Source organism: Blastocystis hominis (assembly GCF_000151665.1).
Source record: "Blastocystis hominis, Singapore isolate B (sub-type 7) whole genome shotgun sequence assembly, scaffold_9".
Classification (NCBI taxonomy): domain Eukaryota; class Bigyra; order Opalinata; family Blastocystidae; genus Blastocystis; species Blastocystis hominis.
The window spans coordinates 83,355-111,024 of record NW_013171868.1 but is presented as its reverse complement, the minus strand read 5'-3'; the positions used below and the strand labels follow the sequence as shown (position 1 = coordinate 111,024).

The window sequence follows — 27,670 nt, the reverse complement described above, 5'->3', positions numbered from 1 at the left end:
CAAACTCTAAATGATGCCAAAGAGTTTTATCAGTAAGGTACCTCGTAATTTTTCAACTCTAGTCTCTCTCGTTATTACCCTAGTTGTTTGTGTACCATTTACTACATCAGCTGTTTTGGGGGGTAATGATGATGCACAGCTTCAGTCTATTCGATACCTTAATGAGCTGTCCGATAGTTGTTCTTATGCTACTAGTGTTCTTGTGAGTCTTGACTTTTCATCAATCATGTCATATTATGAATCCAACCAGATTGGAAGTGATAATTATACGTCGTATTCAATTTATACCTTAACTAATGAACGTGTGTTTGAAGGCCTAATTGATTCAGCAGAGAAGGAGCACTGCCTGGTTGCTGGTGATTACAAGTTTTTAGTTGAACCTCTTGAAATCCAACAATCTGGGGAAACTTCCTCTGAAGACATCTATTCTCCTGTGGTTATTAAAATCCAGCGATTCACGGATTCCCACAAGATTTTTACTTCTCCAATTACTGAGCCTTTAATCCTTCATCTCCAATATAACGTGTTCCCCTGGGACATAGGCACTCAGCAATGGAGCTACAAAGAGAGTGTCGAGGAGAACAACCTCCTAGCCCTTCCGTCCGAGGACGTGTCGGAATGGAGCTCTGTGACGGCGTTCCCCAACACCACGTCTCCCTCATCTCATTACTATTTCCGTACCCAATTTTCGATGGATCTTCTCTCCGGGTACTCTGGCTTCGAGATCCGCTACCGAGCGGCCTCGACCTCCGAAATCTTCGTGAACGGGATGAAAGTGTATTCTTTCCAAGCTCCCAATATGTCCGTGTCGCTTCCCAACCCTTCGTGGAAGACGATCACCGGTCTGATCTCCACGCTCCAGAGCGGAGTCAACACGCTCGTCGTGCATTTGAAGCCGTTCAGTGAGCCGACCGATCACAAAGCCCACTTTTTCGATGTATCTCTTCGTCTTCTCCACGACTATCTTTTCAACTCGCTCAACTCAGAGCTCTCCTTCGCGCCCAGCACGCTCTACCCGCTCTTCAACGGCGATCTCACCGACTCCTGGACCGCCACGATCTACCAGGGCCTCTACAACACGCTCACCTTGGAGTACCCCAGCGACTCCTCCTTCCTCGGCAATCGTCTCTGCCTCGTGAGCCATCCCAGCGGCGCGCTGCCCTCCAGAATCGACGTGCTGGTCGTGGTGAACAACGAGCCCCGCCTGATCCAATCGCTCTCTCTCAGCGCAGAGGACGCCGACAGCAATCCGTGCTGGGACCTGCACAACTACCAGGGCTACGCTCGCTACCAGCTCCGTTTCTACTCCCACGCCACCAGCAATACCGTTCAATTCTCGGAACTGCTCTTCCAATTGGTCCATCCCAACGCCTCGCTCACGCTCTCCTATCCCTCTCTCTCCGTCCCTGTCGGCGGAGAGCGTCTCTGCGTCACGCCCTCGCTCTCCCACAACGTCACCGTCGGCTACTGCGCCGTCGAGACGCCTCTCCCCGCGGGAGTCGAGCTCGACGTGGCCTCCGGAGAGCTCTGCATCGACGGTTCTCCCGAGTCCGAGCTGAGCTCCGACTTCGATGTGGCTTGCCACACGGTTCTGGGCGCTGCGTCGACGTCTGTGCACGCGAGCCGGTTCTTCCAGTCGTGCTCTACCGAGGAAGGCACGTCGGTGGAGCACGGAGAGACGGTGGTCGTGGGTCCGTGCGACGAAGGATACTCCGGAAACCGCGTGCAGACCTGCTATAACGGTGTTCTCTCCGAAGTGAGCGACGAGCAATGCCAGCTGCTTCCTCCCAGCGATTTCTCCTATCAGCCCGAGCCTTTTTACTATGTCCAAACCCCGATCTCGCTCTCGCCGTCGGTCACCAACAACGTCACGCTCTTCTCCGCCAACGACACCTTCCCCGAGGGCATTTCGCTCGACATGGAGACGGGCCTCATCGCGGGAATGGCCAGCGACCCCTACGACGACTTCATCGAGATCACGGCCAGCAACGCGGCCGGCTCGGCCACCTTCGTCCTCCACCTCGTGCTGCGGCGGCGCGTCTGCGAGGCCGAGGACGGCTGGCCTTCTGTGGCCTGGGGCGAAACGTCGCGCAAGGAGGGCTGCGGAGAGGGCTACGAGGGCTTCCTCACAAGACCGTGCGTGGAAGGCGTGTTCGGAGAAGTTTCTTACGATGAGTGCGTGCTGAGCGCGCCGAAGAACCTGGTTTACGAGCCGTCGGGGAACGAGGAGACGCTCTTCGTGTTCGATCCCGTGGAGTTGGTGCCCTCCGTCAGCGGGCTCGAGGTGGTCTATTCGTCGACGGCGCTCCCCGCGGGGCTGGCGCTCGACGAGGAGTCGGGCCGCGTGACGGGCCGATTGGAGTCGGACGAGGCGGTCGAGTTCACGGTGACGGCGGCGAACGCGTCCGGAAACACGACGGCGGTGGTGAAGCTGCAGGCGGTGTACCGGCCGTGCGTGGCGCTGGAGTATCTGGAGGAGGGGAAGAAGGGAGAGGCGAAGGAGGTGTCGTGCGCGGTGTGGGGAATGGAGGGAGTGAGAAGGTTTGAGTGCCAGCTGGTGGGCGAAGAGGTGAAGTGGGTGCAGGTGAAGGATGGATGCATGGGCGGCGCGGAGGTGGATATGATGGCGGTTATCGCGCTGATTTGCATCGTGATCGTCGTGCTGGTGGTGATTCTTCTCCTTGTGATTCTCTCGATTAGCTCGAAGAAGCGAGATAAACAGTTCCGTGTACAGACAATGGATGTCGCGTATGTTTAGTCTGTTTGTTTACAAACATTGGGTCGAGGGGGAATGCTGATTGGATTGGCATTCTTGCTGTGGATTATGGAATAAGTGATTCTTGTCCAATTCATTCATTCAATCAATTGATTGCTCCATTCAATCATCGATTCATTTATTCATTCATTCAAACAAACACCCCATTTACTAACCCCACTATCCTTCCTTCCTTCCTTTATTCGATGTGAACTCCCACGACCGCCTTCACGTCCAGCTGCAGAATATCGCAGTCAATATTCTTCCCTTCACTCCCTTCTCTCTCCCCTACCAAAATCTCACCGATATTCGGCCTCGTTCGTCCCAAATCGCCATGCACAAACTCCTTTATATACGTTCCCCCCGACGCCTCGATCTCCAGAATGAAGTGATGGCTGTTCACGAACGTCGTCTTCATTCCATAGACCACTTTATCCCGCGTCAGCAGCGACCGGCGATGCAGAACGCGCACCGGCGTTCGCTGCTTGATCGGCAAATCGTGGATTTCATCCAGCTTCTTCAGCTGCTCCGCAGTGATCGGATCCTCCGTGTAGATCACAGCCACGTACAATTTATGCTTCCCTTCTGCCGCATTTTTCATTTCTTCAAATCCAGCCTATTTCTGGAATTCCAAAAAATCGGCATACCGCTGAACACGGACGCAAATCAATGATTTGAATGCTTTTCGTGTTGTTATTAATCGAATCCTGCAAATTCTACCCTTATTTTAAAATTCCAAAAATACCCGGTATTCCTGCTCGCTCAAATCGCAGCGCTTTGCGTCCTCCATCTCCACCACAAACGGCCTTCCCTCGAACAGCATCCGCACATCCACGTCTTCTCTCCCCGCGGAATGGAACTTATACCCGACGGCCTACTCCCCATTTCCCCGATTTCCCTACTTTGTACACCCTCCGAAACGCCTCCAGAATGAACTCCTCGACGGACCCCTCGGTCTTCCGCTCCCCGTCGACGATCCTTTCCTCACTCCGCTCCCTTTCGCCTACCACGGCGTCTGGCTCAGGCCTCGCTGCAGCTTCAGGTAGTTCCCGGTCACGTAGATGGGCTTGCGGTAGAAGCTGAGCGCCGCGGTGGGCTCGTAGCTCGGCGAGCGCGGCGGACACTACGCCAATTAATAAATGAGAGAGAGAGCACGATGATCGAAGCCGGGAACTGCGTGTACTCCAGCTTCTGGAGGTTGGCTTCCACGGTCGCGGGGGAGTTCTGCTTGGTTTTGAGGATCACGCGCTGGCGCTTGATGCTGCTGTTGAACCAGCAGGAATCGCGCAGTTTCTGCTCCTCGATCGCTAGCCGTCACGCAGAGGAAGCAGAGAAACCGTGCAGGTCGAAGACGCCTTGCGCATGCTGCTGCTGGATGAGCTCTTCGTCTTCGAGGTCTTCTTCGTCTGGGTAACTCCCGGGAATCTGAAGAAAATCGCGGTTGGTCTCCAGGTGGACGAGGCCAAGGCGGATTCGCACCGGAGCGTTCATGTCGATGCTGAAGTGGAAGAGATAAAAGGGGGAAACGTGGAATTGGGGAGAACTTGGGACATCAGGTGCTCGAATTGGCCACGAAGAATATCTCGCGCCGACCAGATGCTGAAAACGATGTCTTTGGGAACGTTGAAGTTCGTGAGAAGGAACTGGAGATAGAAAAAAGAGAAAGGAAATGTACATTCATCAAAGAGAAGTGACGCACTTTGAGGGATGTGAGATTAGATACTTCGACGTAGTACTGTACGATATCCTGCATTTCGCTTTCCTTTAAGTAGGTTTTCAGCCAAGTAAGGCGGGGATCTTCCCATAAGCTGCAATAGTTTATAGGGTACCTTCATCTGTACAGGAAACACCGAGTGCTTGGAGTTTTCTTGCTATTTGGTAACTCGAAAACGAGAAAAATACCAAAAAACTGTTCTCGCAAAAAATTGAAACAAGTAGAGCAGATAAACTCTGGAACCACTATTTCATACGGATCTACACCAATTTCCGAAGCAATATACTCGAGCACTTCTTTTTCTTGCTTGAAACTAGAAAATCAGAAACAACAACACAATAATACAAATAGGAACGATCCTGAACATTGGAATATCGCAAAATGCAAAAAGGACACACGTGAACGTCTAACAGCTTCTTGACTCCATCGAGTTGTAGAATGCTCAAAACTGACATGATTTGACCAAGAAACTCGCTAAATCTATGGACTTTGGAAAAGCGCCATTTTGCCGGTTTAACAAACATCGCTATTTCTCTTCCTTTACATCATCTTTCTTCACAATAACCTCTTTCTCTTTCTCTTGTTCTTGCTCTTCTTGCTCTTCTTGCTCTTCTACTTCTTGATTTTCAAAACTAGAAGCCTCGAAGGGTACATCATCGTCTTCGTCGCTATTCTCCTCAGAGAACAACTCTCCATAATATTCTCTGTGCTCAGCAATGCAATCCTTCATCGCTATTGTAAAATCCATACACTTATCCACATAATCCTCGTCCCCCTTATGCTACACTCAATTCCATCTTCCATCGTTACCTCCTCTACACAGCCTTGCCACTGCGAGAATGGCCAACGGCAAGGACCACTCTTCATAAACACACAAAATGGACATTCCGATTCATGCTTCGGTTCGTTGCAACTATTAATATTTCGATTGAAAAATGCATTACATGTCGTTCTGACAGTCCATTCCGCGACTTGTACAAAGACGACCATGGAACACGATCTCCTCGTTTCGCATATCTTTCACACTAATATGCGTTTTTGGATAAGTGAAATATTCCGGAACTTCCACATTTTCCACGTTCGGAGTGTTTTCGAGAGGGACGTAGGCATCATCTTCCTTGGTGAGCAATCCTGCCTTTACCGCGCGGTCGACCAACAATCGGCCATAAATCGGCGAATAGGAAGCAGACGGAGTTTCGTTTTCACATGACAAAACCAAGTTGGGGTAGTAGTACACAGCAGGAGTGTCTTTCATTGTTAAGAGCAAAACTTGCGCGTGTTCGTCTTGGATCAACGCAACCACACGCAATTCCACTTCATTTCCCATAAAAGGACCGTACTCGTTGCAATCTGTGGGTTGCGGGTTTAACGCCAAAATGACTTTACGGCGAGGTCTAAAAATCAACGCATAGAACAAGACAAACACCACCCGATGGATCGAAGTAAAATGACTGTTAACAATAGCAGCGTTCTCTTCATTCAAATAAATCGAAATCTCCTTGACTCCATCCCACCATAGAGAATGCTCGTTTGTATTCTCTTGAGAGTAGATATCAATATCTGGAGGCAATTCAACAGGGACAGTTGTTGCATTCGATTTTACTTCCTCAGGAGCAGCACTTACTTTCGTAGAAAACCGCTTTTTATACAAAAATGCACCAACTGCAGCAACACCCGCTGTGGATAGGAGGATCTTTCCATACCGAGAATTGAGACCCTGTTTCGCAGAGCTATTCGATCTACAAATCGTATTTAGTGAATGAGCTTACGCCTCTGAGAAACCCATTTTAAATGGATCCACTCTACGGACGAGGCTCCTTCCTGCTTTCACGACTCTCCCTACCGTTCGAAACATAAAAAGTCTTCCAACAAACAAGACTACTCGGAAACCATCATCATAAACTCGACAATTCCGTTCTCCACAGCGCCTTTCTGCTGTTCCTCGGTCACTTCCGAGGGCTCATAACATCGTTCCCATGCGCTTCGAATTACTCCCTGTACGATCTCTCTGAGCTCCTTCGCGTCCTCCAGCAGACAACTCGTCATCGAAAACACGAACGCCAGGTTGACCACCAGACATCGGAATTGGTAATCATACAGCACGCTGGCTCGCACCTCCTCCTGCAAATTCTTCATCATCGTCCGCAGCATTCCCATCCACACGTCCTGCATCCCCGCTCGCACCTCCAGCGGCAGCACCTTCACGCGGGTCGCCATCGTTTTCTCGATATACGCGTACATTTCTCCCTCCTCCTCTTCCTCCGCCATTCCCGCGGTTCTGAACGTCTCCGGACACGGGTCCCGCGGTTTCACCGGCTTCTCCGCCAGCAACGCCCCGGTATTGCCGAATTCGGTGTAGAATTCCCGCACCATCCGCACGATTCCTTCCGCCACGCCTTCTCCCTCGGTTTCTCCCTCGGTTTCCCCGTTTCCCGGGTTCTCCACGGCGTGAGTCCACAGAGTCTCGGCTCCTCTCTCCGCGGTGCGCGCGCAGAAGCCTCGCAGCGCGGCGTTGGCGGCCTCGGTCCACGCCTGCACGAGCTGCGCGGCCTGCAGCGAGTCCGTGAGACGCTCCACGTCCAGCTGCTCAGATTCCGGCGTGTAGTCCATCAGCGACTGCAGAATCTCCCGCACGCCGCTGTGGGCCACGAGGCGGCTGCCCGCGGCGAGGGCGAGGATGCCGCGGGGAGAGAGAGCGAGGCCGGGGATCTGGGCGAGGAGGGCGTCGTGGAGATGCAGCGAAAGCGACGGACGCGGCGGCGAAGCCAGGAAGGCGGTCGGCTGCGTGCAGAGAAGCGGGTGCGGGACGCACAGCGACGCCAGCAGAAGCGACGCGCCCCACAGAAGCGTCTGCTGCACCTGCGCGTAGAAGTACTCCGTGAACGCGCCCAGAGACTCCGGCAGCGCCGTCTGCAGCAGCGACAGAAGGCTGTGCTGCCGCTCCACCGCCGCGCGCAGACGCGACGAAACGCCCGACGCGAAGAGGTCGCGCAGCGCCACGACTACGCGGTTATTCGCCGTTTCCCGCTTTCTACTCTCTGCCTCCGACGGTTTCTCCGGTTTCTCCGGTTCTGCAGGGATCGAGGGATCGACGGGCTTCGGGGGTTCCACGGTTTCCACGGTTTCCACGATGGGCGTTTCACCGGCAGGGAGGGAAACGGGGCCTTCGCCAGGAACAGGAGCGATCGTGGTCGAGAACAGATCCTCCATACCTCCGTTTCCACCGTTTCCACCGTTTCCACCGTTTCCACCGTTTCCACCGTTGGATTCTGCAGCGGGTCCCTGCGTGTTGGGCGTTTCGTCGTTGGGCTGGGGCGTTTCGTCAATCCGGTAGAGCGGCAATTCCTGCGCCTTCTGATCGATTTCCTGGACCAAAGCGACGAGGGAGGCGCGAACCGCATCGAAAGACCCGGCCATCTATTATGAGAGAACGCAGCGCGAAGCGTGCCTGTGTTTTGACGACGCTGCGGACGGTGGCCTGCATGGAGGCGATGAGATCGGTGCCCTTGACGATGTTGTCCACGCGGAACACGTGCTGCGACAACAAGTCCAACGCGGAACGAATCTCCCCGAACGGAGAGATGTTCTCCGGCTCCAGCACGCGCTACGACTCAGAAGGGTTCTCCGTTTCCACCTCGTAGGAGAGATCCTGCATGACGCGATCGTTGACGGCTTGGAGATAGCGATCCATGAGCCGTTGCGTGAAGACAAGCAGCGAGGCTTGCAGCTTCTATGGCTCATTCTTCCGCTCCACGCCCACTTCATCGCCTTGGAAAATATCGTTGTACGCCACGGCCACGTGGATTAGCAGCTCCACGAACTCCTACCCCTCACCGTTTCCCCGTTTCCCCACTTTCTCGAGCATGCCCATGAACTGGAGCAGCGGATACTCGCTGGTGACCTTCTGCTTGCTTCGCAGCGCCTCGACCTCCTGCTCGGATCCGCTCAGCGCGATGATTTCCTTCTCGTCTTCGCTCAGCGGCGCCAGCTTCTGGTATTTCTCGATGATCGCGGACAGCCGATCGCGATGGTAATTCAGATAGATCGTAGACAGGTCCGCCGTCGGGTGCCCCAGCTTCATCAGCAACCGCACGAAGTCTTCCAGCTGCGTCATGCGCACGTCGGGCTCTTGAATGGTCGTCAGCATCTTCGTTTTGAGCGAGTTCATGATCGTGTCCGCCGAATCCTGGATCGTGCTGAAGCTGCGCAGGTGGCGATAGTCGTTCAGAACCATCGTGGACGAGGTGTAGTAGTCCACTGCTTGGTCGTAGGCCTCCAGCTCCACGCAGCTGCGCATTACCAACACATAGGAGAGCTACCGCTGCAGACGAAGCGGGAGGTCGAAGAGGAACTGGAGCTTCTTCAACAGACGACGGACGCTCACGAGCTTGTCCACTTTGCTTCGATTTCCGTCCAGATTACTGCCGATTGTGTCCGTGACAGACGAAACCACTTGGATCCGTTCCCGAAGGGAGGACATGCGGGTTTCCATGTCACCCACGTTCTCCTACACGTTAGACATCCAAGCAAACACGAACTTGAAGGGTGCGGACAGTTTTGGATGCACTCATGAACCGGCTGTAGTTTTCATACACCAGTTTCTGCATATCCGAATCGAGCTGCTTTGCTTCGGATATGACACGCACATTCGTTTTGATCAGCTCAGGGAGCGACTGTTCCTTTAGGATTTTCTAATGCATCAAATAGGCAGTAGAACACAAAACTGGGATATACTTATCTTTATCGAATACTTTGCTATCCATATCATAATAGTCGTCCTCCTTCACCTCATCGCCATTATCTGTGCCGTAATAATCTTGGAGCATGGCACGAATGTTATCCATGGCATGATCCTCCTCTCCGTCAGAAATATCTGAAGCATCAAACGACATTTCTCGATAGAATCTAGTTGAAAGAGAAAATTGTACAGAGAAATCCCACGAAAAGGCATCTCGATCACTGAACGGTTTGGGCTATGATCATCATCAATCGAGTTTTGATTTCCTACAAACTTCATCAATATGGTAGATATAAATAATCCATATTAAGAATCTTATTCAGAAATGCCAGTAGAAATCGAATCTTGTTATTGGAAACCGTGTTTTGTTAGCGAGAGTTGAAACAAACACAGCAGTTGCAAACAATTAGTGAGTATTCAAACCTAGTTATACAGAAACTCGAATCGTAGACTCTGTACTTCTATAACGCTCATCAGCATAACTGAACATGTCATGCTTGCACAGAGGGCAGACGGTGTTGCAGCTATAGTCAAAATAGGAATGTGCAATTGTACTGAATCCACTGATCAATACATTTTTTGTGAAAGATGTGCTCACAAGCGCGAAGACACTATTTTCAATTCTCAATACAAGACATACAACTAGATCATTGGGCTGAGATCGAAACTCCTCGATACAAATAGGACAACTATCAGTGTCAGAATAATCCTGAAAATTATGTAACTATGGCGTAGTTGGTTCTTTCTAGCTACTTCTTCAACTGTAATAGCGAAATAGCAATCATGTGCATTTTCTCTCGAAATTGATGGAAATACAGGGGATACTGATGGAGACCTAATTGGTCAAATTGCCACATTTATCTCACTCTCTTCCTCTTCTACAGTGACAGTTTTGACAAAGTAAAATAATGCATTCTGTCAGCAATGCGACTAGACTCACACCAACAATCCCTATTATCAATATGCTTGATGAATGCTAACCGATGATAATGAAACCGGTGATTGGGTCCATAAAATTGTGAAATTGAAAAACGTAAAGGGATATACATTGAGTGATATAGAATCACAGGTAACCAATCACTCAAGTCTGCATAAACAAAACAAATCAGTAAATCCATATTCAAGCTACATATATTCGCAACTATTTACTTAAAAGACTTGTGGTATAAGCTCAAAAATCATCTTTAAACAATAGCTTTTCCATAAAGATGTACACATTCAGTACATTCGTAATTATCAATTATTAGTAATGAGTAATGTGGGGATTCATCCATACTATCATCTGTTGAGGAAACTGGAATTTGATCAGAAATTGACTCAATCCTCAATAGAGGTTAGTATTATCCATTTAGATGTATCGCATCTCACATTTCTTGTCATATAATAAATTAAATCGTAAGTTTGTTTACTATATGTTGTGAAATAATGATATCTTGCAAATATATCAATATAGAGTTCATATCTAACAGTTTTGTATAGATGGGCAATTGGTTGGGAAGATTCCTTAAGATGAAGAAGGATATGCGTATCCTGATGGTCGGTCTTGATGCTGCCGGTAAGACTACCATTCTGTACAAGCTGAAGTTGGGAGAGGTTGTGACTACGATTCCTACCATTGGATTTAATGTGGAGACTGTGGACTACAAGAACATCTCTTTCACTGTGTGGGATGTTGGTGGTCAGGACAAGATTCGTAACTTGTGGAGACACTACTATCAGAACACTCAGGGTCTTATTTTCGTGGTCGATTCGAACGATAAGGCTCGTATTGAGGATGCTAAGAACGAGCTTCACAAGATGCTTCAGGAGGAGGAGCTGAAGGAGGCTGATCTGTTGGTGTTTGCTAACAAGCAGGATCTTCCTCACGCTATGTCTGCTCCTGAGCTTACTGAGAAGCTGGGTCTTCAGAAGTTGACTGGTCGTCAGTGGTATATTCAGGCCTGCTGTGCTACTACTGGTGATGGTTTGTATGAGGGTCTTGATTGGCTTTCTGACGTTGTTTCCAAGAAGTAAAGTGATTTGAACTAATAGAAATAGCGTTTGTTATATTGGGTTGTTTGTTTGAATACAAGATATATGGAATGATTTGACAAATAGAATGATTGAATGTGTATTAATAAGATTGATACAGATACAAATAGTATCCAAACCATCTATTGAGGAATATGGGATTTGATCAGAAATTGACTCAATCCTCAATAGAGGTTAGTATTATCCATTTAGATGTATCGCATCTCACATTTCTTGTCATATAATAAATTAAATCGTAAGTTTGTTTACTATATGTTGTGAAATAATGATATCTTGCAAATATATCAATATAGAGCTTATATCTAACAGTTTTGTATAGATGGGCAATTGGTTGGGAAGATTCCTTAAGATGAAGAAGGATATGCGTATCCTGATGGTCGGTCTTGATGCTGCTGGTAAGACTACCATTCTGTACAAGCTGAAGTTGGGAGAGGTTGTGACTACGATTCCTACCATTGGATTTAATGTGGAGACTGTGGACTACAAGAACATCTCTTTCACTGTGTGGGATGTTGGTGGTCAGGACAAGATTCGTAACTTGTGGAGACACTACTATCAGAATACTCAGGGTCTTATTTTCGTGGTTGATTCGAACGATAAGGCTCGTATTGAGGATGCTAAGAACGAGCTTCACAAGATGCTTCAGGAGGAGGAGCTGAAGGAGGCTGATCTGTTGGTGTTTGCTAACAAGCAGGATCTTCCTCACGCTATGTCTGCTCCTGAGCTTACTGAGAAGCTGGGTCTTCAGAAGTTGACTGGTCGTCAGTGGTATATTCAGGCCTGCTGTGCTACTACTGGTGATGGTTTGTATGAGGGTCTTGATTGGCTTTCTGACGTTGTTTCCAAGAAGTAAAGTGATTTGAACTAATAGAAATAGCGTTTGTTATATTGGGTTGTTTGTTTGAATACAAGATATATGGAATGATTTGACAAATAGAATGATTGAATGTGTATTAATAAGATTGATACAGATACAAATAGTATCCAAACCATCTATTGAGGAAACTGGAATTTGATCAGAAACTGGCTCAATCCTCAATAGAGGTTAGTATTATCCATTTAGATGTATCGCATCTCACATTTCTTGTCATATAATAAATTAAATCGTAAGTTTGTTTACTATATGTTGTGAAATAATGATATCTTGCAAATATATCAATATAGAGTTCATATCTAACAGTTTTGTATAGATGGGCAATTGGTTGGGAAGATTCCTTAAGATGAAGAAGGATATGCGTATCCTGATGGTCGGTCTTGATGCTGCTGGTAAGACTACCATTCTGTACAAGCTGAAGTTGGGAGAGGTTGTGACTACGATTCCTACCATTGGATTTAATGTGGAGACTGTGGACTACAAGAACATCTCTTTCACTGTGTGGGATGTTGGTGGTCAGGACAAGATTCGTAACTTGTGGAGACACTACTATCAGAATACTCAGGGTCTTATTTTCGTGGTCGATTCGAACGATAAGGCTCGTATTGAGGATGCTAAGAACGAGCTTCACAAGATGCTTCAGGAGGAGGAGTTGAAGGAGGCTGATCTGTTGGTGTTTGCTAACAAGCAGGATCTTCCTCACGCTATGTCTGCTCCTGAGCTTACTGAGAAGCTGGGTCTTCAGAAGTTGACTGGTCGTCAGTGGTATATTCAGGCCTGCTGTGCTACTACTGGTGATGGTTTGTATGAGGGTCTTGATTGGCTTTCTGACGTTGTTTCCAAGAAGTAAGAAGCTGTTTGCGTTAGCGTTTCTCGGTGTTTGTAAACAAACCCACGAATGTTCTCTCAAGAGTTCACTTGATGAACTTAGGCCTTGGGAACCTCGGGTACTGGAGGTTCTTCAACCAATCCTTCTGTCTCCTTCTTCTCTTCTGCGGAATCGGTAGTCTTGTAATAGATGTTGTAGACATAATAGGAGCATGCAGCCATAGCAGCAGTTATGCATGTAATCAAGACGATCTTACCGGCTACAGCATCACCTCAGTGGAAAAGTCCTACTTCCAGCCATGTGTGTCGAACAAAAAGAAGAATAAAAACAACAGGTTCTCGGTTACTATCAAAACCCGATCACTCCAACACAACCAATTTCTCTTATTCCGCACCCACAATTGCAGAGAGCAGTAGAGAACTCTCTCCCTTCTTCATATCAATTCGCTGTACACGATAATCCAGAATGAGCAGACATATGTATCCCACAGTGAGAACTGCCAAAAGAATAATCGATTTAATAACAGCTCGATTCTCCATTTTCAAAAACACACCGATCACGAACTGCACCACATTTCCCAAGCTCTGCCACATCTTCAAATTCGCAATCGCAGCATTCCGATCGCGATCCAATCCAAAAAACGTCTGCAAAATCGCAGGCGGCTACATCGCACTCTTTCTCCATCCATACCTGCGATTCCCAGATCGAATCTCCCGCGGCCAGCAGCGTAATCGCGGTTAACAGCACGACATAATCGAGGAAACCGGCCTTGGCGTGGAATCGATAGAACACGATGGCTCCCAACGCGATGACCTGCGTAATGAACGCCACGGCGCAGCAGCCGCGTCGTCCGAGTCTTCCCGCGGCAAGTTTTCCGAAGAGCAAGGAGACTACAAGAATGAAGCAAAGAGAGAAAAGCGGACAGAACGCGTTGGTGCCGTAGAAAACGGAGGTGGCGATGAGAACGATGGACAGACCGAAGTACTGGTTGGAGATATCGTTCGTCACGTCGCCCACGATGAACGCCAGACTCATTCCGTTGAACAACGCCAGCGGCATCATCAGCTGGACCTTCGACGACGTGCAGAGCAGCGACAGCGTCGCGCTCAGACCCACCGTCTAAACATCAGAAAAACCGCGGGAGGCGACGTTAAGGGAGTCGTTTTGGGAGGATTGGGACTCGTACGAAGCGACGCTGGGTACGAGCATGAAGCAGAAGAAGGCGATAACGGCGGCAATGGAGAGGATCGTAAAGAGAACTTTGTTGTCCACGTTGGGGAACACCGCTTTGATCAGACCGCAGATCAGTGTTCCCACACAGCCGGTGAACTGGAAAATGGAGAAGAACAGACCATTGTATTCGCTTGTCATGTCGGCGAAACCTGGAGTGAGAAGGGAGAAGAGACATTACTCTTGGACGAGTGACGTGAGTCCCAGAGAGAGCAACGGCTAAGATACACACCCTGGGCGTTCCACAGAATGGCCGCGCCCATTCCAACTAAGAGATTGGCAGGGATCTGAATAATGCCGATTGGCCAAAAGTTGGCAATTACGACGAGAGCGTACGCAGCACTTCCAATGATCATGGATGTTCTACGGTAAAAAAACAGCACGAAACGAACTTTGGTCCAATCTTGCCCACAACCGCAGGTCCGACAATGGAAAATCCGGCAAACATACCATACAAACAACCGAGATTGATGTAGCCCAAGGCACCACTCAGGGAAGTCTGCATAGACTACCGTTAACGTCAAATTGCATTCTTACCTGGGATGTGTTAAATGCAAAAAACAAAAAGAAGAAGCAAGCACTCATCAAAAGGATGTGCTTGTAGTGACTTTGCTTTTCATGGTCGATATGCTACAGTTATATAGACATGCCTTATCCTACTTTTTCTTCATTTTCCACTAAAGGCTCCATTTGTAGGTTTTTTTATTGTGTGGCACACAGTGGTTCAGGTAAAGACTATAATTAGAATGGGGGATTGACCCAATGGATAAGGGTTAAATACCAAAATGTCCCAATTTAACAAACAACACAGTTACAATACCTCTGACTTTTCTCTTCCAAAAACAAGTCGTTACTGTTCCACCCCGCTTGAACAAGCTTTTCCAAATACAAAGGGAAACCAGTCTCAACCTCTACACATCAAAACACAATTCCTTCTCCACCATTCTTTGTTTGCTTCACCAAATCGATCAGCGTGTTGAAACCAACGTCTTGTACCCCGCTCTCCCTACAATTCGCGCAACTAACCAACATCGACTTAATCGCCTTGCGAAGCAAGAACCCATGATAATACGCCTTCAATTGGTCGTTAGAACTACTCAGCAAGCACCTCGACACACTACTCCGCTCCCACCTTCAGCGAGATTCCAATGATTTGCTTCTTCCTCCCCTCATGATTCACAATGGATCGAAAAATGCCTTGCTTCTATTCCTCACTCTCTCTCTCTCCTTTTCTCACATAGTCACACAGACTCACCACGTAGTTGCACCCCTCGAACAGACCCATAAACTCTCGCATCTCTTTCATCGATTTCCCGCGGGACAGCGTCGTTCGAAGCGAAGTTCCCACCACAATCGGCATGTCCTGCCCCTTCACCTTCAGGTACGGCAAATAGAACCGCTCCATCGACGCCACCTTTTCTGGCGGCAAAATTTCTTCGCTGTCCAAATAGTGCGACGTCACGATTTCGCCGCGCTGGAAATAACCGCGGGTTCATACTCCGACCTGGTAATTCAGCGTAGGCAACGACACACATCGCAAGGATTGATAGATGGAGAACAACGAGACCGCGCTAATGCACATGCTGCTCATCAGCACATATTCCATATGGCCGTGGCCGATCAGATTCGAGATCACAATTCCCAAAAACGTCCCGAAAACCGTGATCGCGACCGTCTGCGAGCCCTCTTTGGCTGTGATATCGCCCATGTTGTGGGCATTCACGAACCCATAGCGAATTCCAGCGCGCGTCGCGCTCCCCGCGAGCCACGAAATGTTCTTTCCCACGTTCGCCAGCGTCGCCAGGAGCAGAAAGGAGTGCGGGAACAGCGGAGTCATCACTTCCAGCCAGGTCGAGATCTCCAGCAACCACGCCGAGAGGATGCGCCAACCGCGGGAATCCGCGTCGAGACGGCTGTTGACCAGACTAAAGGGAAGATTCGCGGGAATTTGTACGCTGTGAAGGCCATACCGCCTAATTGCCCGAGACCGTCTTTTAAAACCCAGTTGAGGGCGGCGGCCATCGGTACCGCGCCAGCGCCCATTCCGATCGCGAAACTGCGAGGTAAATTGAGGGAGACTAAAGAGATACAGCATGGATTGCGTGCTCAGCACTCCGCCCGCTGCACTGAGACCCATTCCGAACGCCGCCCAGGAGCAGTAGTTGAGATACTTTCCTTTGACAGAGGATGGATAGTTCTAGAATGAAGGAGAGAAGGGAAAACGAGAACGCGTGGGAGAAAAATGTCGGTTAGCTTTAGTTTTGTGGTTTTAATGAATACTGGTAAGGTTAATGTGTGATTTCTCAACGATGTCTAACAATGGTACGAACAACATTGCGCTACAGTGCTTTCCTTCTTTATCCGATTTGACTCCTTGTCGAAAGTTAAAGTGTATAATTTTCCCTTGTAATACTCACTTATTCCCAAACTACGAAAGAGAGAAAAAGAACATGTGGATACCTAGTGGCGGCATTATCTTTGTCATCTTCTGGAAAAGGATCACGCACTTGGGAAAACAGCCGTGCACTTCCAAGAGAGGAGTTCAACGCCTTCGCGAAGAAACACGGCCTACCCACGAATCTCAATGTGCCCAATCCTTTGGCGGATACGAGCATCCCAACAAGTCTCCCACAACACAGAATTGTTGACTACGAAAAAACCTAGGATTATTGGAATTCAAAAAGTATTTAGAATCGCGTTTTCTCATTCATTTTTAAAGGTCAAACACGAAAACAGCGATAGTCTTCTATCACTACCATTGCTACAGCGAATCTACTATTTTGCTTGTGTTTCCACTTGAGCATTTCGATACATGTCCTCTTCCACGAGTCGTTTTTCGCGACAACACTTTCCAACCTCTATTTCACATCTTGCTGAGTATATATATATATATATTCAACAAACAAACTCACTTTTCGGTTCGCATTCTCAACTGGATCTTTTCCATCACCTTCTTCTTGCTTTCGCGAATAATCCTCTGCTTCTCCTTCTCCGACACATCCTTCCCTCCGCTCTTCACCAGTTTCTCCAGATCGCCCAGCATGCTTCCCGGTCCCACCTTCGCTTGCTGGAATCCGATCCGCGTCTTCGCCCTCGACCCACTTTCCCACACGCTTCCGAAGTTCGGCAGCCAGTCCTCCCCGGCCTCCTTTCCGCGCACCACGCCCACATTCAGCGCCTGATGTCTCTTCTGGAACCTCTGCTCGAACTCCTTCTGCTTCCGCCATCGCCGCATCGCCTCTCCGGTCTCCGTCGGATCCAGCCATGGCGGCAGCGCCAGCGAGTGCACGTTGCCTTCGCTCGATCGCGGCAGGGAGATCTACGCTGGACTCCGTTCCACACTGCTACGCAGCTCAATCCTGCGCCCGTCGCGCTCTCCGTGTGCTTCAGCGGAATCATCGCCGCCAGCTCCTTCTGCCGCGCCTTCTCGGCGTCCTGCGCGGCTTTCTGCGCGAGCTGCTGCTGCTTGCGGAGATGCTGGAAGACCAGATCGATCGGCCAGGGCTTCCACTCGCTCTTGGTGAGCTTCACGATCCCGCCGCCCCACACGCGACGACCCGTTTCCGTGCGGCCAGAGGGGTTTTGGAGGATGCCCGAGTCGCTTTGGAGGGTCGGGAAATGCTCGCCGAGGTAGAAGCGATCGCTGAGGAAGGGACCGGAGAGAAGTGAATCGAGCGGGTATTTCTCGAGGAGAGAGAGAGGCTTGGAGGGGACAGGGAGAGAAGGAGGAGGAGGAGGGGGAATGGCGGAGGGAGAGGGCGTTGCAGGACCCAGGTGGGGAAGCGAAGCGTCGAAAATCGAGGGAGTGATTTTGTTGTGGTAGATGTGGCTTTTGACGCGCTCGATGTACTAGAAATAAGGAAGCAGAGGGGAAGGGAGACTTCATCGCGGTAAGGCTCGCCGATGTAAAACCACTTTAGGTCGATCTCGTGGTGGTTTGTACCAGTTGCGCGAAAAAACTCATATACCTTGTCTCGATGCTCCTTTGTGCAGAGGTGAGAGAGGCAGTTCTTGCTACGAATTGAAAAGCTTACACTTCCAATACACGAGGAAGGGCGCTGTATCTAAAATCTCCTCTCCGCAGAAGGCACACCAAAAAGAATGCGTTTCCACACTCTGAATGCCACGCCCCGGCTCTGCTAACAAAATGCAGTTATTCACACGCTTCCGTTGCCTTTCGGCCCATTCTCGAAGCTTCTTTATGTGTCTAGGACTATAGATATGACCCTTTCCCTGTTCATGGTTGATTTTACAACAACGACAATAACTAAATGGCATTAAGGACTTCACTGCCGTCTTAGGGTACTAAGGATATTGAAACAGGAAAATGCCTCCAACAAACAAAAGTATGGACTTATTCTGTACCTCTATCTTCTCCCCTCTGTCTTTGTCGTGGAGAACTCTCCGCATAGCAGAAGTTTTCCAAATAGAGTCTCTTGGAGTATTTCTCAACTTCCTGACGAAGTTGAAGGATTTCCTCGCTGTCCGTGGTATTCATGGAATCCAAGACGTACTTGTTAATCCAATTCACCTTCTCTTTTTGAGATGACATGAGCGTCACCAAGCAAGAGAAAAATGAAAGCTTCTTCACTCAATAAATGTATACTCTTACATATCTCCACAATTCGCCTCTTTATGGCCTCAGATCCTCAATGGTTTGTAACTCAAACAACACAATATCGCACACACTCAACAACGAACTTCACCTTCTTCAGCCCAAAATACATCTCTACAGCTTATTCTCGATCCCCTCTCTCACCCATCAACTCGCTGAACAGCTCGGTAACAATCGAAAACTCGTCTTCCAGCGCGGAGAGCAGCGAAAACACAGAGAAATCCGAAGCCAGCAGCTTCCGACTCAGCTTCACCTCCTCGTCTTCCTGAGGAACGAATTGAATTGTGGGAAGCGCCGAGTATTCGGCTTGAATGAGCTGGAGAGAAGGGAAGAGAAGGTTGGCAATGAATGTTTTCTTTAACTAGAAAGGAAGAGAAAGCAAAGAAAGCAAACTCGAATTCGTTTGTTATCCGAATCGCATTGTTCGTAGGACTGTTTGTACCACCAGAATTCTTGATTGAGCTACGAGTGAACACAGTAGATTGAGCGAGCACGAAGCGACAGCAAGACTCGACGTTCTGAATGTGAATGTCCTGGATCGGATCGACGATCAGCAAATCATAGGTTTTCAGTAGAAAGCTAACGTCAACCGAACGAAACAAACCGACTTAAAAATGGATTCGTCGTTGAGAAGCAGCAGGGAAGAGCCATCCACGACAATCTCTAAGATCGGAATCACGATCGATGGCAGCTGTTTTTCTTTCATGTACGATAGGAACTCCGGTACGGGAAGCATCGAGCTGGTCAAAACGGGATGATGGCGAAGCAGCGAGGGAGTGTGCAGAATGTAACTAATCAGCAATCGAATCCGATCCTGGAGATTAAAGTGAGGAACAAGCCCAACGGCACAGCCTCGATTGGAGATGTAAACAAAGACTAAGCGGGAGATGGGAAGCGAAGGAGGTGGAAGCGGTGGAGGTGTGGGTTGACGAGAAACAGGACGGTAAGGCTGATGGCAACTGGAGAGCTGGCTGTCGAGTTGGTTGAGAATGGAATTCATTTTGGACTCGAGAGAGAGGGGAAGGTTTTTCACGGAGGTTAGCTGAGGCGGGATGGGAGATGGAGAATTCAAAGAAGTGGGTGGTAGATGGGAGGAAGAGGGTTCGATGGACCGTGGAGGTTTGAAAGGAGCCGAAGGGAATGAGTTGGATGGTTTGGATTGAGTCGGAGAGGACAAAGGAATTGAATTGATTGCGTCGGGGGAAGACGAAGGTTCAGAAGGCGATTGATTTGATGGCAGTGGTGAGGCTGACTGGAGATGATCGTTCTTGTTGGACGTGGAGGAAGAACGAGGGAGAGGTGAAGGATGTGAACAAATCGGAGAATCAGCGGAGGATGAATTCAAAGCGGTTGGTTGAGAGATTGGAGCGTGATCCTTCTGGGTGGTTCGGTGCGAGATTGGCGAATGATTCTTTGTTACTGGGAAGAAATGGGTGATGGACTGTTGATTCGCGGGAGGCGAAGTGGGCATCGGAGGTAAGCAATCATCCGAAGAACTCTGCGGAGAAGAAGCCAAAGCAGTTTGGTTGGAAACTTGTGAATTTCGAGGGTGGGAATCGATCAATTGAGAGGGAATGGGAGATTCAGTCGTTGCCTTGATTTCGGTTGACTTAATGGAAAGTGAATGATTTGGACCTTTAGATTCAGACTGAATTGGAGAATCGATTGTTGTGATATCATCACTTGGCTCATTCTGCTCATTCTGAATAGAAGAGTCGATCGTTTCTTTGATTTCGGTTGACTCATTTGATTTGGTTTGGACGGGAGAATCAATTTCTGGTTTCAAATCGACTGTTTTCTCATCTTCCCTTTGCGGTTCCAATATTTCTTTTGTAGGAGACTTGGTTGCATCCTTCGCAGACAAAACAACAGTCGGCGAAGCAGAAATCGGTTCTCCATCGGAACATTTCACTTCCTTTTTGTCAATGACTCCACTTTCTACAACCGATTCATCGATTTGTTTTGGTTCAAGATAACAAGTAGAATCATGAGCAATATCACTTTGGATCTTATCGTTGGATTTCACTTCGCTGATCGATTCAATCTCGGACGGTTTCTCCATGGGATTATTGTTCACATCATCCTGCTGATCCCTTTCCTCCACTTCAATTCTATTTTCTTCTTCCATTTTGTTTGACTCTATCGAAGAGGAAGAATCAGCATGCCCCTCTTCTATCTCCATTGCTGATTCGACTTCCTTCTTTGCCGTCTCTTCCTTCTCACTATTCACATTATCCTTCTCAGCTTCTTCAATTTCCATATCGGGTTTGTTTTCTTCCTCAATCTTCAATGGCGATTGAGAAAACACTTGTGAGATCTCCAAATGGACCGAATCTGTTACGTTCACCGTTGAAGAGGAATTATCAGTAGTGCTGCTTGGCTCATTCAATTTTGGATTACTCGTTACAGTGATTTCAATTTCACTACTTGAATTCACTGATGTGGCACATGGTTCACACTCGATGAATTCACTCTTCGTTGTTTCCAAAGCATTCAATGTAATGTTACTAACAGATTTGTCGCTTTCTTCATTCGACTGATTCGATTGAGAGTTATTTTCTCGAGTTAATGATTGAGGTTCTATGCTGATATTTTGCTCTCCTTCACATTCTATCTTTGTTTCAGTAGTTTCATTTGCTTCATTCATTTCAATTGTTTCAGTTACTTCAGTTGCTTTGTTTTCTATGTTTGGTTCATTTGACTCATTTGTTTCATTTGCTTTATCGCTTGTTTCAATTGTTTGATCGACTGTATCAGTAGTTCCATTTGTCTCAAATGTCTCAGTAGTCTCAGCAGTCTCCTTTGATTCATTTGTCTCAGCAGTTTCAGCAGTTTCAGCAATCTCTATAATCTCTTTAGTTTCAGAAGTTACAGCAGTCTCATTTGACTCAACACTCTCATTTGATTCATTTGACTCATTCGTTTCACTTGCTTTATTCCTTGTTTCAGTAGTTTCATTTGTCTCATTTGATTCAGTAATCTCAGCAATCTCTCTAGTTTCAGTCGTTTCTTTAGTTTCATTAGCCTCTATTGTCTCAATAATTACAGTAGATCCATTAATCTCTTTTGCCTCATTGACCACACTATCTTCTTTCGTTTCTTCCATTTTGCTTGGCAGGTTATCTAGTGGCTGCTCAGGAAGAATCTGATCACAACCAGCAGAACCAATCACTTGATCAGGTTGGAACGAGTTCAATTCATTGTTTGGAGCAGTTTCTTCACATTGAGGTACTTTTTCACTACTCTCAGTTTGATCTGATTCAGCAGATATCACATTCCCATTGCTGCCACCAATTGATTGTTGCTTATTTTCATCTTGCGGACAATCAACTTTATTTATGTTTTCCAATTCAATCTTCTCCTCAACAGCTTGCTTGGCTTCCTTACACTCATCAGGAACTGATGCACAAGCCTCTTTTTCCAGATTTGCATCGATAGTTGCATTCAATGCACTGGTATCGACTGCCTCCATAGATTGTTTCTGTGGAATATCTGGATTGGAAGGTGGAATAGCACGACTCTCCACGGGATGAGCCAAGGGGTTTGAACGTAAAGCTTCAGAATCCACGGAGTCCTTCATCGTATTCACTTCACTCACAGTTGAAGACTCTTGAAACAGTTTTGACTCATCTTCAATTTCCATCTTTATCGTTGCTTGGTGGTCTTCTCGATTCACTTCATTCACTTTGCTATTTCGAAAGGAGAACATAGAGTCAAGCATTGTCCCCCCGATATCAACCTTTCTCCTCTTATCCGGAGATGGAGGCGTTAGTTGAATGCAGATTCCAGTTGAAATTGTGTCGTGATGCTCAGTTTGTACCTCTTCGTTCTCTTTTGTGGGTGATTTTGGCTTTCTTTGAATCATTATCTTTGGAATTGAGAGGTGGATCATTTTACTGGCTCTTTCGGTAAGAGACTGAGCATCCACCATGCGCTTCAAATCGGACAATGTTTCCTTTATTGTCTTCAATTCCTCTGTTTCAGCAGACATTCTTTTGAGAGTTGTCCCACTCATCTTTTCCCTCCATTTGTATTTTCCACGAATTATCGATTATCGATATTTTGCACACTGTTTCTATCCTTTTCAGACTTGAAATGAAGAGGCAGAAAGATTTCCACCTATTATTGTTTTGCTTCGTTTTTTGCATTCTGCACAACCACGCATAGGTATTCGTAAAATGGATGGATGGATGGATGGATGGAATAAAATGGCATGGCGGTCTTGTTTAATTCCCGCGGCAAAAAGTTTCCTTTTCTACCAAAGAATGGGGGAGTTTGCTCTTTTCCACTCCATAGTTTTTCACTTTCTAGTTCTTTAGCCAATTTTTTAGTATACCATGGAAGGAGATAAAACACTGGACATGGACATCAAGAAGCCTGAAGTAGCTAACAATGAATTGAAGGTGGACTTAAAAACACCCACTCCAAGTGTGGTTGTTCCCGTTGCTCCGGTCGAAGAGAAAAAAACGGAAGAACTGCCAGTGGTTCCCGACATCTCCATTACAAACAATGAGGTTTGTCTCGGGATGCGTTGTCATTTATAGTTCGCAGTCACCATCGTCAAGACCGTAACTGGTACTGGCTGTCTGACAATTCCCTTTACCATTACGCAGGTATTATTCGAATCTGCCTCTCATGTAGCTCGGAATTATTCCGGCGATCATCGTGTTTTTTATGGTTACCTTTGCAAACATTATCAACACACATTACCTTATCGAAGCCAACGAAGGATTAAAAAAGCGAAATCTGAACATTCGTGGTGGTCTGAAAATCGATAATGACTACGCGAACTTGATGTACCAAGTTTGTGTTTGTTTTTTTCGTCACCACTAGCTTTACGGTATGAACGGCTACTACGTCTTCCTGGTCTTCTTCTACATGACCGTTTGGAGCGTGATGCTGGGCACGATGATCAGCATGTTCGAATTCATCAAGGATCTTCCCTGGCCGGAGTCTTTCCTCGGCAACAAAACGATCCGTGACCTGATTCTCCACATTGTAAGCACCCTGTGCTGCTACGTGCTGTGCTGCATCCGGAACACGAAGCAACTCTTCTTCGTGTCTTGGTTCGGCATTTTCACGCTCATTCTCGCTTACGTCGTGGTCGTCATGTCTTCTCTTTTTATTTCTCTCACTCCCAGCTTCGGGTTCTCCACCTACTCCATTCACTTCGATCCGCAGCTTCTCTGGAGCCGCGGCATCAAAGAGTTCTTCGCGAATCTCGGCGTGGCTCCCTACACGCTCGGCTACAACTTCTGCTTCCTCACCTACTTCGTGCCTCCTCTCCTTCCTCCCTCACCGCTAGAAGCAAGTAGCTCGCGCCCAGCAGCCCCAGACATTCAGCGTGACCATGAAGAGCATTCTCGGCGTGTGCGCGGTGTACATGATCTTCGCTGTGCCCACCACCATCGCGTTCTCCTCCGGCGGCGACGCCTCGAACAACTGGAACATCGCGGACAACATCGTGTCTAATCTGGGCAACGGCGGCTGGGGCGTGTTCATTAAAGTGCTGATGTGGGTGTCCTGCGTGTGCTCGCAGCCCGTGCTGCTCAGCTCCACGTCGGAGTTGCTGGAGAAGAACTGCCCGGTGACGAAGAACACGTTCTTTGTGTGCGATCGGCAGCGACTGCTGATTCGTTTCTTGCAGATCGGAGCGTTGAGCTTCATTTCTTACGTGCTTCCGTTCTTTGGGGAAGTCATCAATTTGTATATCCTTGAGGTTGAGGGGGTTGGAGGGGCCCTTAATGCGCACTTGGCGGGTTTGCGTTCGTTGCGACTTCGATTTTGATCCCGGTGGTGATTCATTATTCCGTGTTCAAATCGACGATGCGAAAGCGACAGGTCCTCACTCATGTCATTTTAGGCATTGCTGCATTCCTTTTGATGGTGATCGCCACGGTGTTCTCGACTGTGAAATTAGTGGAAAGCATGTCGAGCAAGTGAACCTATTCATTCTGAAATGGTTGTGTATTGTGTTTCTTGAGACAAACAACAAACAACAAACAACAAACAACACACTCCTCACCTTCGTTGCGATCGACGCTCTGCTCGTCGCTCTTCGCGTTGTTGCTTTTTCAGAAGATCGCGTTCGTGCTTGGATAACCGCTTCTTCCCTTCCACCTGCTCCTGACTCGACTTCCTTGCTTTGCTTGGCGTCTCCTCTTTGCTTGCTTCTTTGTCGTTTTTCGCTTTGGGACTCTCCACATCGTCGTCCGGCACTTCCATGCCTTGCTTTCGATCGCAATCCACGCCGTCATTCCGCTCGCGTCCCAGCTTCTTTTCATTCTCCACCTTCAAAAAGTTCTCCCTTATATCCTCCATCGTCACCGTCTTCTTCCCCGCCGCGATCTTCATCGAACTAATCGTCGAATAGATCTCCGAACCCAGATCAGCACGGCGATACAGCAGCACATACGCGTTTTTATTCACCACTTCTCCCTCGCGCACCGCAGACACCGACGAATCATTGTACTCGAACCAGTTGTTCTGTGCGTTGTATTCGTCCTTGCAGTACGCGTAATAGTGCCCAAAATCTGCCGTTCCGCTGTGATTCACGACGCCTATTAATCGGTAATGTGCCTGTGCAGGCGAGGGAAGCTGGCTCCGCATGGAAGGAAGCAGAAACTCGGTCATGTCCAGATCATCCAGCGGGTAGTCGACATAGGTGTTGATTTTCTGCTTCCCAAGCCGCGATCGGCCGTTCACGGAATACTTAAATCGCTTCAATTGGATGAGGAGAAGAGGAGGAAGTCTCGATAAGTAGGGTGTGGTTTCGAGGGTATTGGAATCATGGCATTGCTGACAAGTGCTATAAAGAGTGAAAAGTAAAGAGTGGAGAGTACTTCGATCCTGTAAGCAGCACAGAGGACGTTTTCTTCAGCTCGATGCAGTCGTACAGAGAGAGCTGCGTAGTCTCGTCTCTTCGCCTTCGATCTCCCTCCAGCGACTCTTCGGCGTAGCAAACCGGCGAGGGCTCCAAACACACCGCCTTCACCAGCGATAGAACCACCTCGTTTTTGTTCTTCACGCCTTCGAAATCGAAAAAACTCGGAATCTGAGAGGAAGACAGCGTCGCGGAAAGAAGCACACAGCGATAATCCGATTTCGTGTTCACTTCCGAAAACAAGGAAATCACAGGCGAAGATTCCCGCGGGATGCGCTGCATGCACGAGAAATTGAAGAACGGCTGACTCATTTCGCTCAGCGACGTCGCAAATAAAAGGGGAAACTTCAACGGGGGAACCGAGGTTTCCACGTTTTCTTCTCCGTTTCCCTCTGCATTGGTTTGCTCGCTAGGCACGGGAGTTTCTTCGGTTTGGGGCGTTTCGTTCGCTTTGGAAGGATCTTCGCTGTTTGATTGGCTCGCTTCGTTTTGGGAATTCGGTTCGGATTTTGCATTTTCCGCGGTTTTCTCTACTACTTCTTCTTCTTCTTCGCTTTGTTCTTCTGCAGCATCGTTCTCCTTTTTCTCCTCATTGGACGTTTCGTTCTTCTCCGTTTCCCCATTTTCGGTTTCTTCGTTCCCCGCCTCCACGTCGAAGAACAAACTGTTTTCGAAATAATCCACGGGAATCGGCACCTGGGCGTACGCCCGATCGTACTGGCCTGCCGCCTTCTGATTGCTCAGATTACTGTACAGTCGGTTTCCCGCGGAAATCCGAAGCAGTCGCTCAAATCGACGCCACACAGTTCGCATGGAGTCGGTGCGTGCGAAACAAAACAAGAGAGGAATCGTTACGGTGTTCGCTCGAACCTTGTAGCATTCGTAAGGATTGCTGGACGAACTTCCGTTTAGCTGTAAGAGCTGCAAGAGAGCGACGTCGAGAAACACGGGGATGGAGTTCTTTTGCGTGGGAGGCACGAAATAAGCAAGAATCGAAATCGACTTCGGAGAGGCGAATTCAGAAACGAGCGTCGATTCGACAATTCGAGAATACTATTCCTCATGATTCAAACCGGACCCATACTTCAATATTCCCTTTCACCTGCTTTCGTAACAAGTACACAATTCGGCTACATTTTAGGAATTCCGAAAAATCGATGGAGGATTCATGGAAGGAGTCGCTCTGCTTGCAGAGCTGGTCTCGCAGCCGCATGTCCAGAACCTTAATGGGGTCGCTGGACTTCACAGAGAGCGGGAGAGTGAAGTAGAGAAGGTTCACCACGTCTTCTTTCTGCGAATAGAGCTGCAGAACCAGCGTGAGTTTGAGCGTCACGGAGTTCTTCTGGACGGGGACGTAGAGAGTGTTGAAGGCGGAGTAGTTGTAGATGCACTGCGGATCAGTGGAGAGCGAAATGAGTACTTTTTTGCACTTGGTACACTGGATGCGGTTACAGATCTCGCCGTAGAGCACGTCCGTGAGGTAGTTGCTGTTGCAGGCCTTGTAGTGGTCCCACCATTCTACCGATTTGTCGTAGATTAGGGAATCCGTCTCGTCGCTTTCGGGCAATTGAGGAATGTAGTTGCTCTCCACAGACTTTATTCCCTCTTGCGGCTTGTTAAGCTCCTCTTCAATCCCTTGGAGCACAAAATTCTATGAAATCACCTCGAAGGAGCAAACTCACCAATAACTCGTGGGAATCATGTTGGGAACCGTCGCAGAGATAGGACGCAATGTTTTTCATTGCTTTACGAAACTGCTGAGGGTTCTGACTCTTTGATGTGGTTGTGTAATGATTCCGGACTAACTTCGCGAATTCTCGCACGATTTTATACTTGTCATTTGTTTTCCCTTCCTAGTTGTAAGGCAATTCGTCACTCAAAGACAATCGGGTCTTCTTCAGTATCTAAAAAGGGAATTATCACCTCGGGAGAGTGCATGAGCAACTATTCCATGACAAAAAAGTGTTAGGTTGTTACCTGTAAAGCGGCATTCATAAAGCA

At 48.2% G+C, this 27,670-nt stretch overlaps 14 protein-coding genes; 5 read left to right on the top strand and 9 right to left on the bottom strand.

Annotated features, from left to right (window-relative positions):
- Positions 1-10: 10 nt before the first annotated feature.
- Positions 11-2,758, top strand: GSBLH_T00004965001 (uncharacterized protein; the record flags this gene model as incomplete). The annotated part of the gene is made up of 1 exon (XM_013043946.1): positions 11-2,758. One exon carries the CDS (start codon positions 11-13, stop codon positions 2,756-2,758), a length of 2,748 nt encoding a protein of 915 aa, XP_012899400.1.
- A 196-nt stretch (positions 2,759-2,954) lies between these two features.
- GSBLH_T00004964001 (uncharacterized protein) lies at positions 2,955-4,508 on the bottom strand (the record flags this gene model as incomplete). The annotated part of the gene is made up of 9 exons (XM_013043945.1): positions 2,955-3,371; positions 3,403-3,471; positions 3,501-3,629; positions 3,658-3,733; positions 3,763-3,878; positions 3,911-4,062; positions 4,093-4,253; positions 4,283-4,398; positions 4,431-4,508. The coding sequence occupies 9 exons, from the start codon at positions 4,506-4,508 to the stop codon at positions 2,955-2,957; spliced, it is 1,314 nt and encodes a 437-aa protein (XP_012899399.1).
- A 1,839-nt stretch (positions 4,509-6,347) lies between these two features.
- GSBLH_T00004963001 (uncharacterized protein) lies at positions 6,348-7,715 on the bottom strand (the record flags this gene model as incomplete). XM_013043944.1 has 2 exons in its annotated part: positions 7,505-7,715; positions 6,348-7,471 (listed from the first exon to the last, which is right to left on the bottom strand). The coding sequence occupies exons 1-2, from the start codon at positions 7,677-7,679 to the stop codon at positions 6,348-6,350; spliced, it is 1,299 nt and encodes a 432-aa protein (XP_012899398.1). The 5' UTR covers positions 7,680-7,715.
- Positions 7,716-8,292: 577 nt separating this feature from the next.
- On the bottom strand, positions 8,293-9,361 carry GSBLH_T00004962001 (uncharacterized protein; the record flags this gene model as incomplete). The annotated part of the gene is made up of 4 exons (XM_013043943.1): positions 8,293-8,758; positions 8,789-8,976; positions 9,008-9,160; positions 9,194-9,361. The coding sequence occupies 4 exons, from the start codon at positions 9,359-9,361 to the stop codon at positions 8,293-8,295; spliced, it is 975 nt and encodes a 324-aa protein (XP_012899397.1).
- Positions 9,362-10,686: 1,325 nt separating this feature from the next.
- GSBLH_T00004961001 (uncharacterized protein) lies at positions 10,687-11,257 on the top strand (the record flags this gene model as incomplete). XM_013043942.1 has 1 exon in its annotated part: positions 10,687-11,257. The coding sequence occupies one exon, from the start codon at positions 10,687-10,689 to the stop codon at positions 11,218-11,220; it is 534 nt and encodes a 177-aa protein (XP_012899396.1). The 3' UTR covers positions 11,221-11,257.
- Positions 11,258-11,557: 300 nt separating this feature from the next.
- On the top strand, positions 11,558-12,128 carry GSBLH_T00004960001 (uncharacterized protein; the record flags this gene model as incomplete). XM_013043941.1 has 1 exon in its annotated part: positions 11,558-12,128. One exon carries the CDS (start codon positions 11,558-11,560, stop codon positions 12,089-12,091), a length of 534 nt encoding a protein of 177 aa, XP_012899395.1. The 3' UTR covers positions 12,092-12,128.
- Positions 12,129-12,428: 300 nt separating this feature from the next.
- Positions 12,429-12,985, top strand: GSBLH_T00004959001 (uncharacterized protein; the record flags this gene model as incomplete). XM_013043940.1 has 1 exon in its annotated part: positions 12,429-12,985. The coding sequence occupies one exon, from the start codon at positions 12,429-12,431 to the stop codon at positions 12,960-12,962; it is 534 nt and encodes a 177-aa protein (XP_012899394.1). The 3' UTR covers positions 12,963-12,985.
- Positions 12,986-13,009: 24 nt separating this feature from the next.
- On the bottom strand, positions 13,010-14,861 carry GSBLH_T00004958001 (uncharacterized protein; the record flags this gene model as incomplete). XM_013043939.1 has 7 exons in its annotated part: positions 13,010-13,831; positions 13,865-14,060; positions 14,091-14,323; positions 14,353-14,534; positions 14,564-14,679; positions 14,709-14,801; positions 14,832-14,861. The coding sequence occupies 7 exons, from the start codon at positions 14,859-14,861 to the stop codon at positions 13,458-13,460; spliced, it is 1,224 nt and encodes a 407-aa protein (XP_012899393.1). The 3' UTR covers positions 13,010-13,457.
- A 105-nt stretch (positions 14,862-14,966) lies between these two features.
- Positions 14,967-16,786, bottom strand: GSBLH_T00004957001 (uncharacterized protein; the record flags this gene model as incomplete). The annotated part of the gene is made up of 9 exons (XM_013043938.1): positions 14,967-15,082; positions 15,113-15,177; positions 15,208-15,296; positions 15,670-16,096; positions 16,126-16,227; positions 16,262-16,368; positions 16,401-16,484; positions 16,515-16,599; positions 16,632-16,786. The coding sequence occupies 9 exons, from the start codon at positions 16,784-16,786 to the stop codon at positions 14,967-14,969; spliced, it is 1,230 nt and encodes a 409-aa protein (XP_012899392.1).
- Positions 16,787-17,079: 293 nt separating this feature from the next.
- On the bottom strand, positions 17,080-18,449 carry GSBLH_T00004956001 (uncharacterized protein; the record flags this gene model as incomplete). The annotated part of the gene is made up of 4 exons (XM_013043937.1): positions 17,080-17,490; positions 17,520-18,020; positions 18,053-18,185; positions 18,217-18,449. 4 exons carry the CDS (start codon positions 18,447-18,449, stop codon positions 17,080-17,082), a joined length of 1,278 nt encoding a protein of 425 aa, XP_012899391.1.
- Positions 18,450-19,354: 905 nt separating this feature from the next.
- Positions 19,355-22,801, bottom strand: GSBLH_T00006911001 (uncharacterized protein; the record flags this gene model as incomplete). Its single annotated transcript, XM_013043936.1, has 1 exon — positions 19,355-22,801. The coding sequence occupies one exon, from the start codon at positions 22,799-22,801 to the stop codon at positions 19,355-19,357; it is 3,447 nt and encodes a 1,148-aa protein (XP_012899390.1).
- A 528-nt stretch (positions 22,802-23,329) lies between these two features.
- On the top strand, positions 23,330-24,574 carry GSBLH_T00004954001 (uncharacterized protein; the record flags this gene model as incomplete). XM_013043935.1 has 5 exons in its annotated part: positions 23,330-23,399; positions 23,428-23,589; positions 23,620-23,897; positions 23,928-24,060; positions 24,092-24,574. The coding sequence occupies exons 2-5, from the start codon at positions 23,461-23,463 to the stop codon at positions 24,572-24,574; spliced, it is 1,023 nt and encodes a 340-aa protein (XP_012899389.1). The 5' UTR covers positions 23,330-23,399; positions 23,428-23,460.
- Positions 24,575-24,781: 207 nt separating this feature from the next.
- Positions 24,782-25,395, bottom strand: GSBLH_T00004953001 (uncharacterized protein; the record flags this gene model as incomplete). XM_013043934.1 has 1 exon in its annotated part: positions 24,782-25,395. The coding sequence occupies one exon, from the start codon at positions 25,393-25,395 to the stop codon at positions 24,808-24,810; it is 588 nt and encodes a 195-aa protein (XP_012899388.1). The 3' UTR covers positions 24,782-24,807.
- Positions 25,396-26,729: 1,334 nt separating this feature from the next.
- Positions 26,730-27,607, bottom strand: GSBLH_T00006910001 (uncharacterized protein; the record flags this gene model as incomplete). The annotated part of the gene is made up of 3 exons (XM_013043933.1): positions 26,730-27,320; positions 27,352-27,522; positions 27,593-27,607. 3 exons carry the CDS (start codon positions 27,605-27,607, stop codon positions 26,730-26,732), a joined length of 777 nt encoding a protein of 258 aa, XP_012899387.1.
- Between the last annotated feature and the right edge of the window lie 63 nt (positions 27,608-27,670).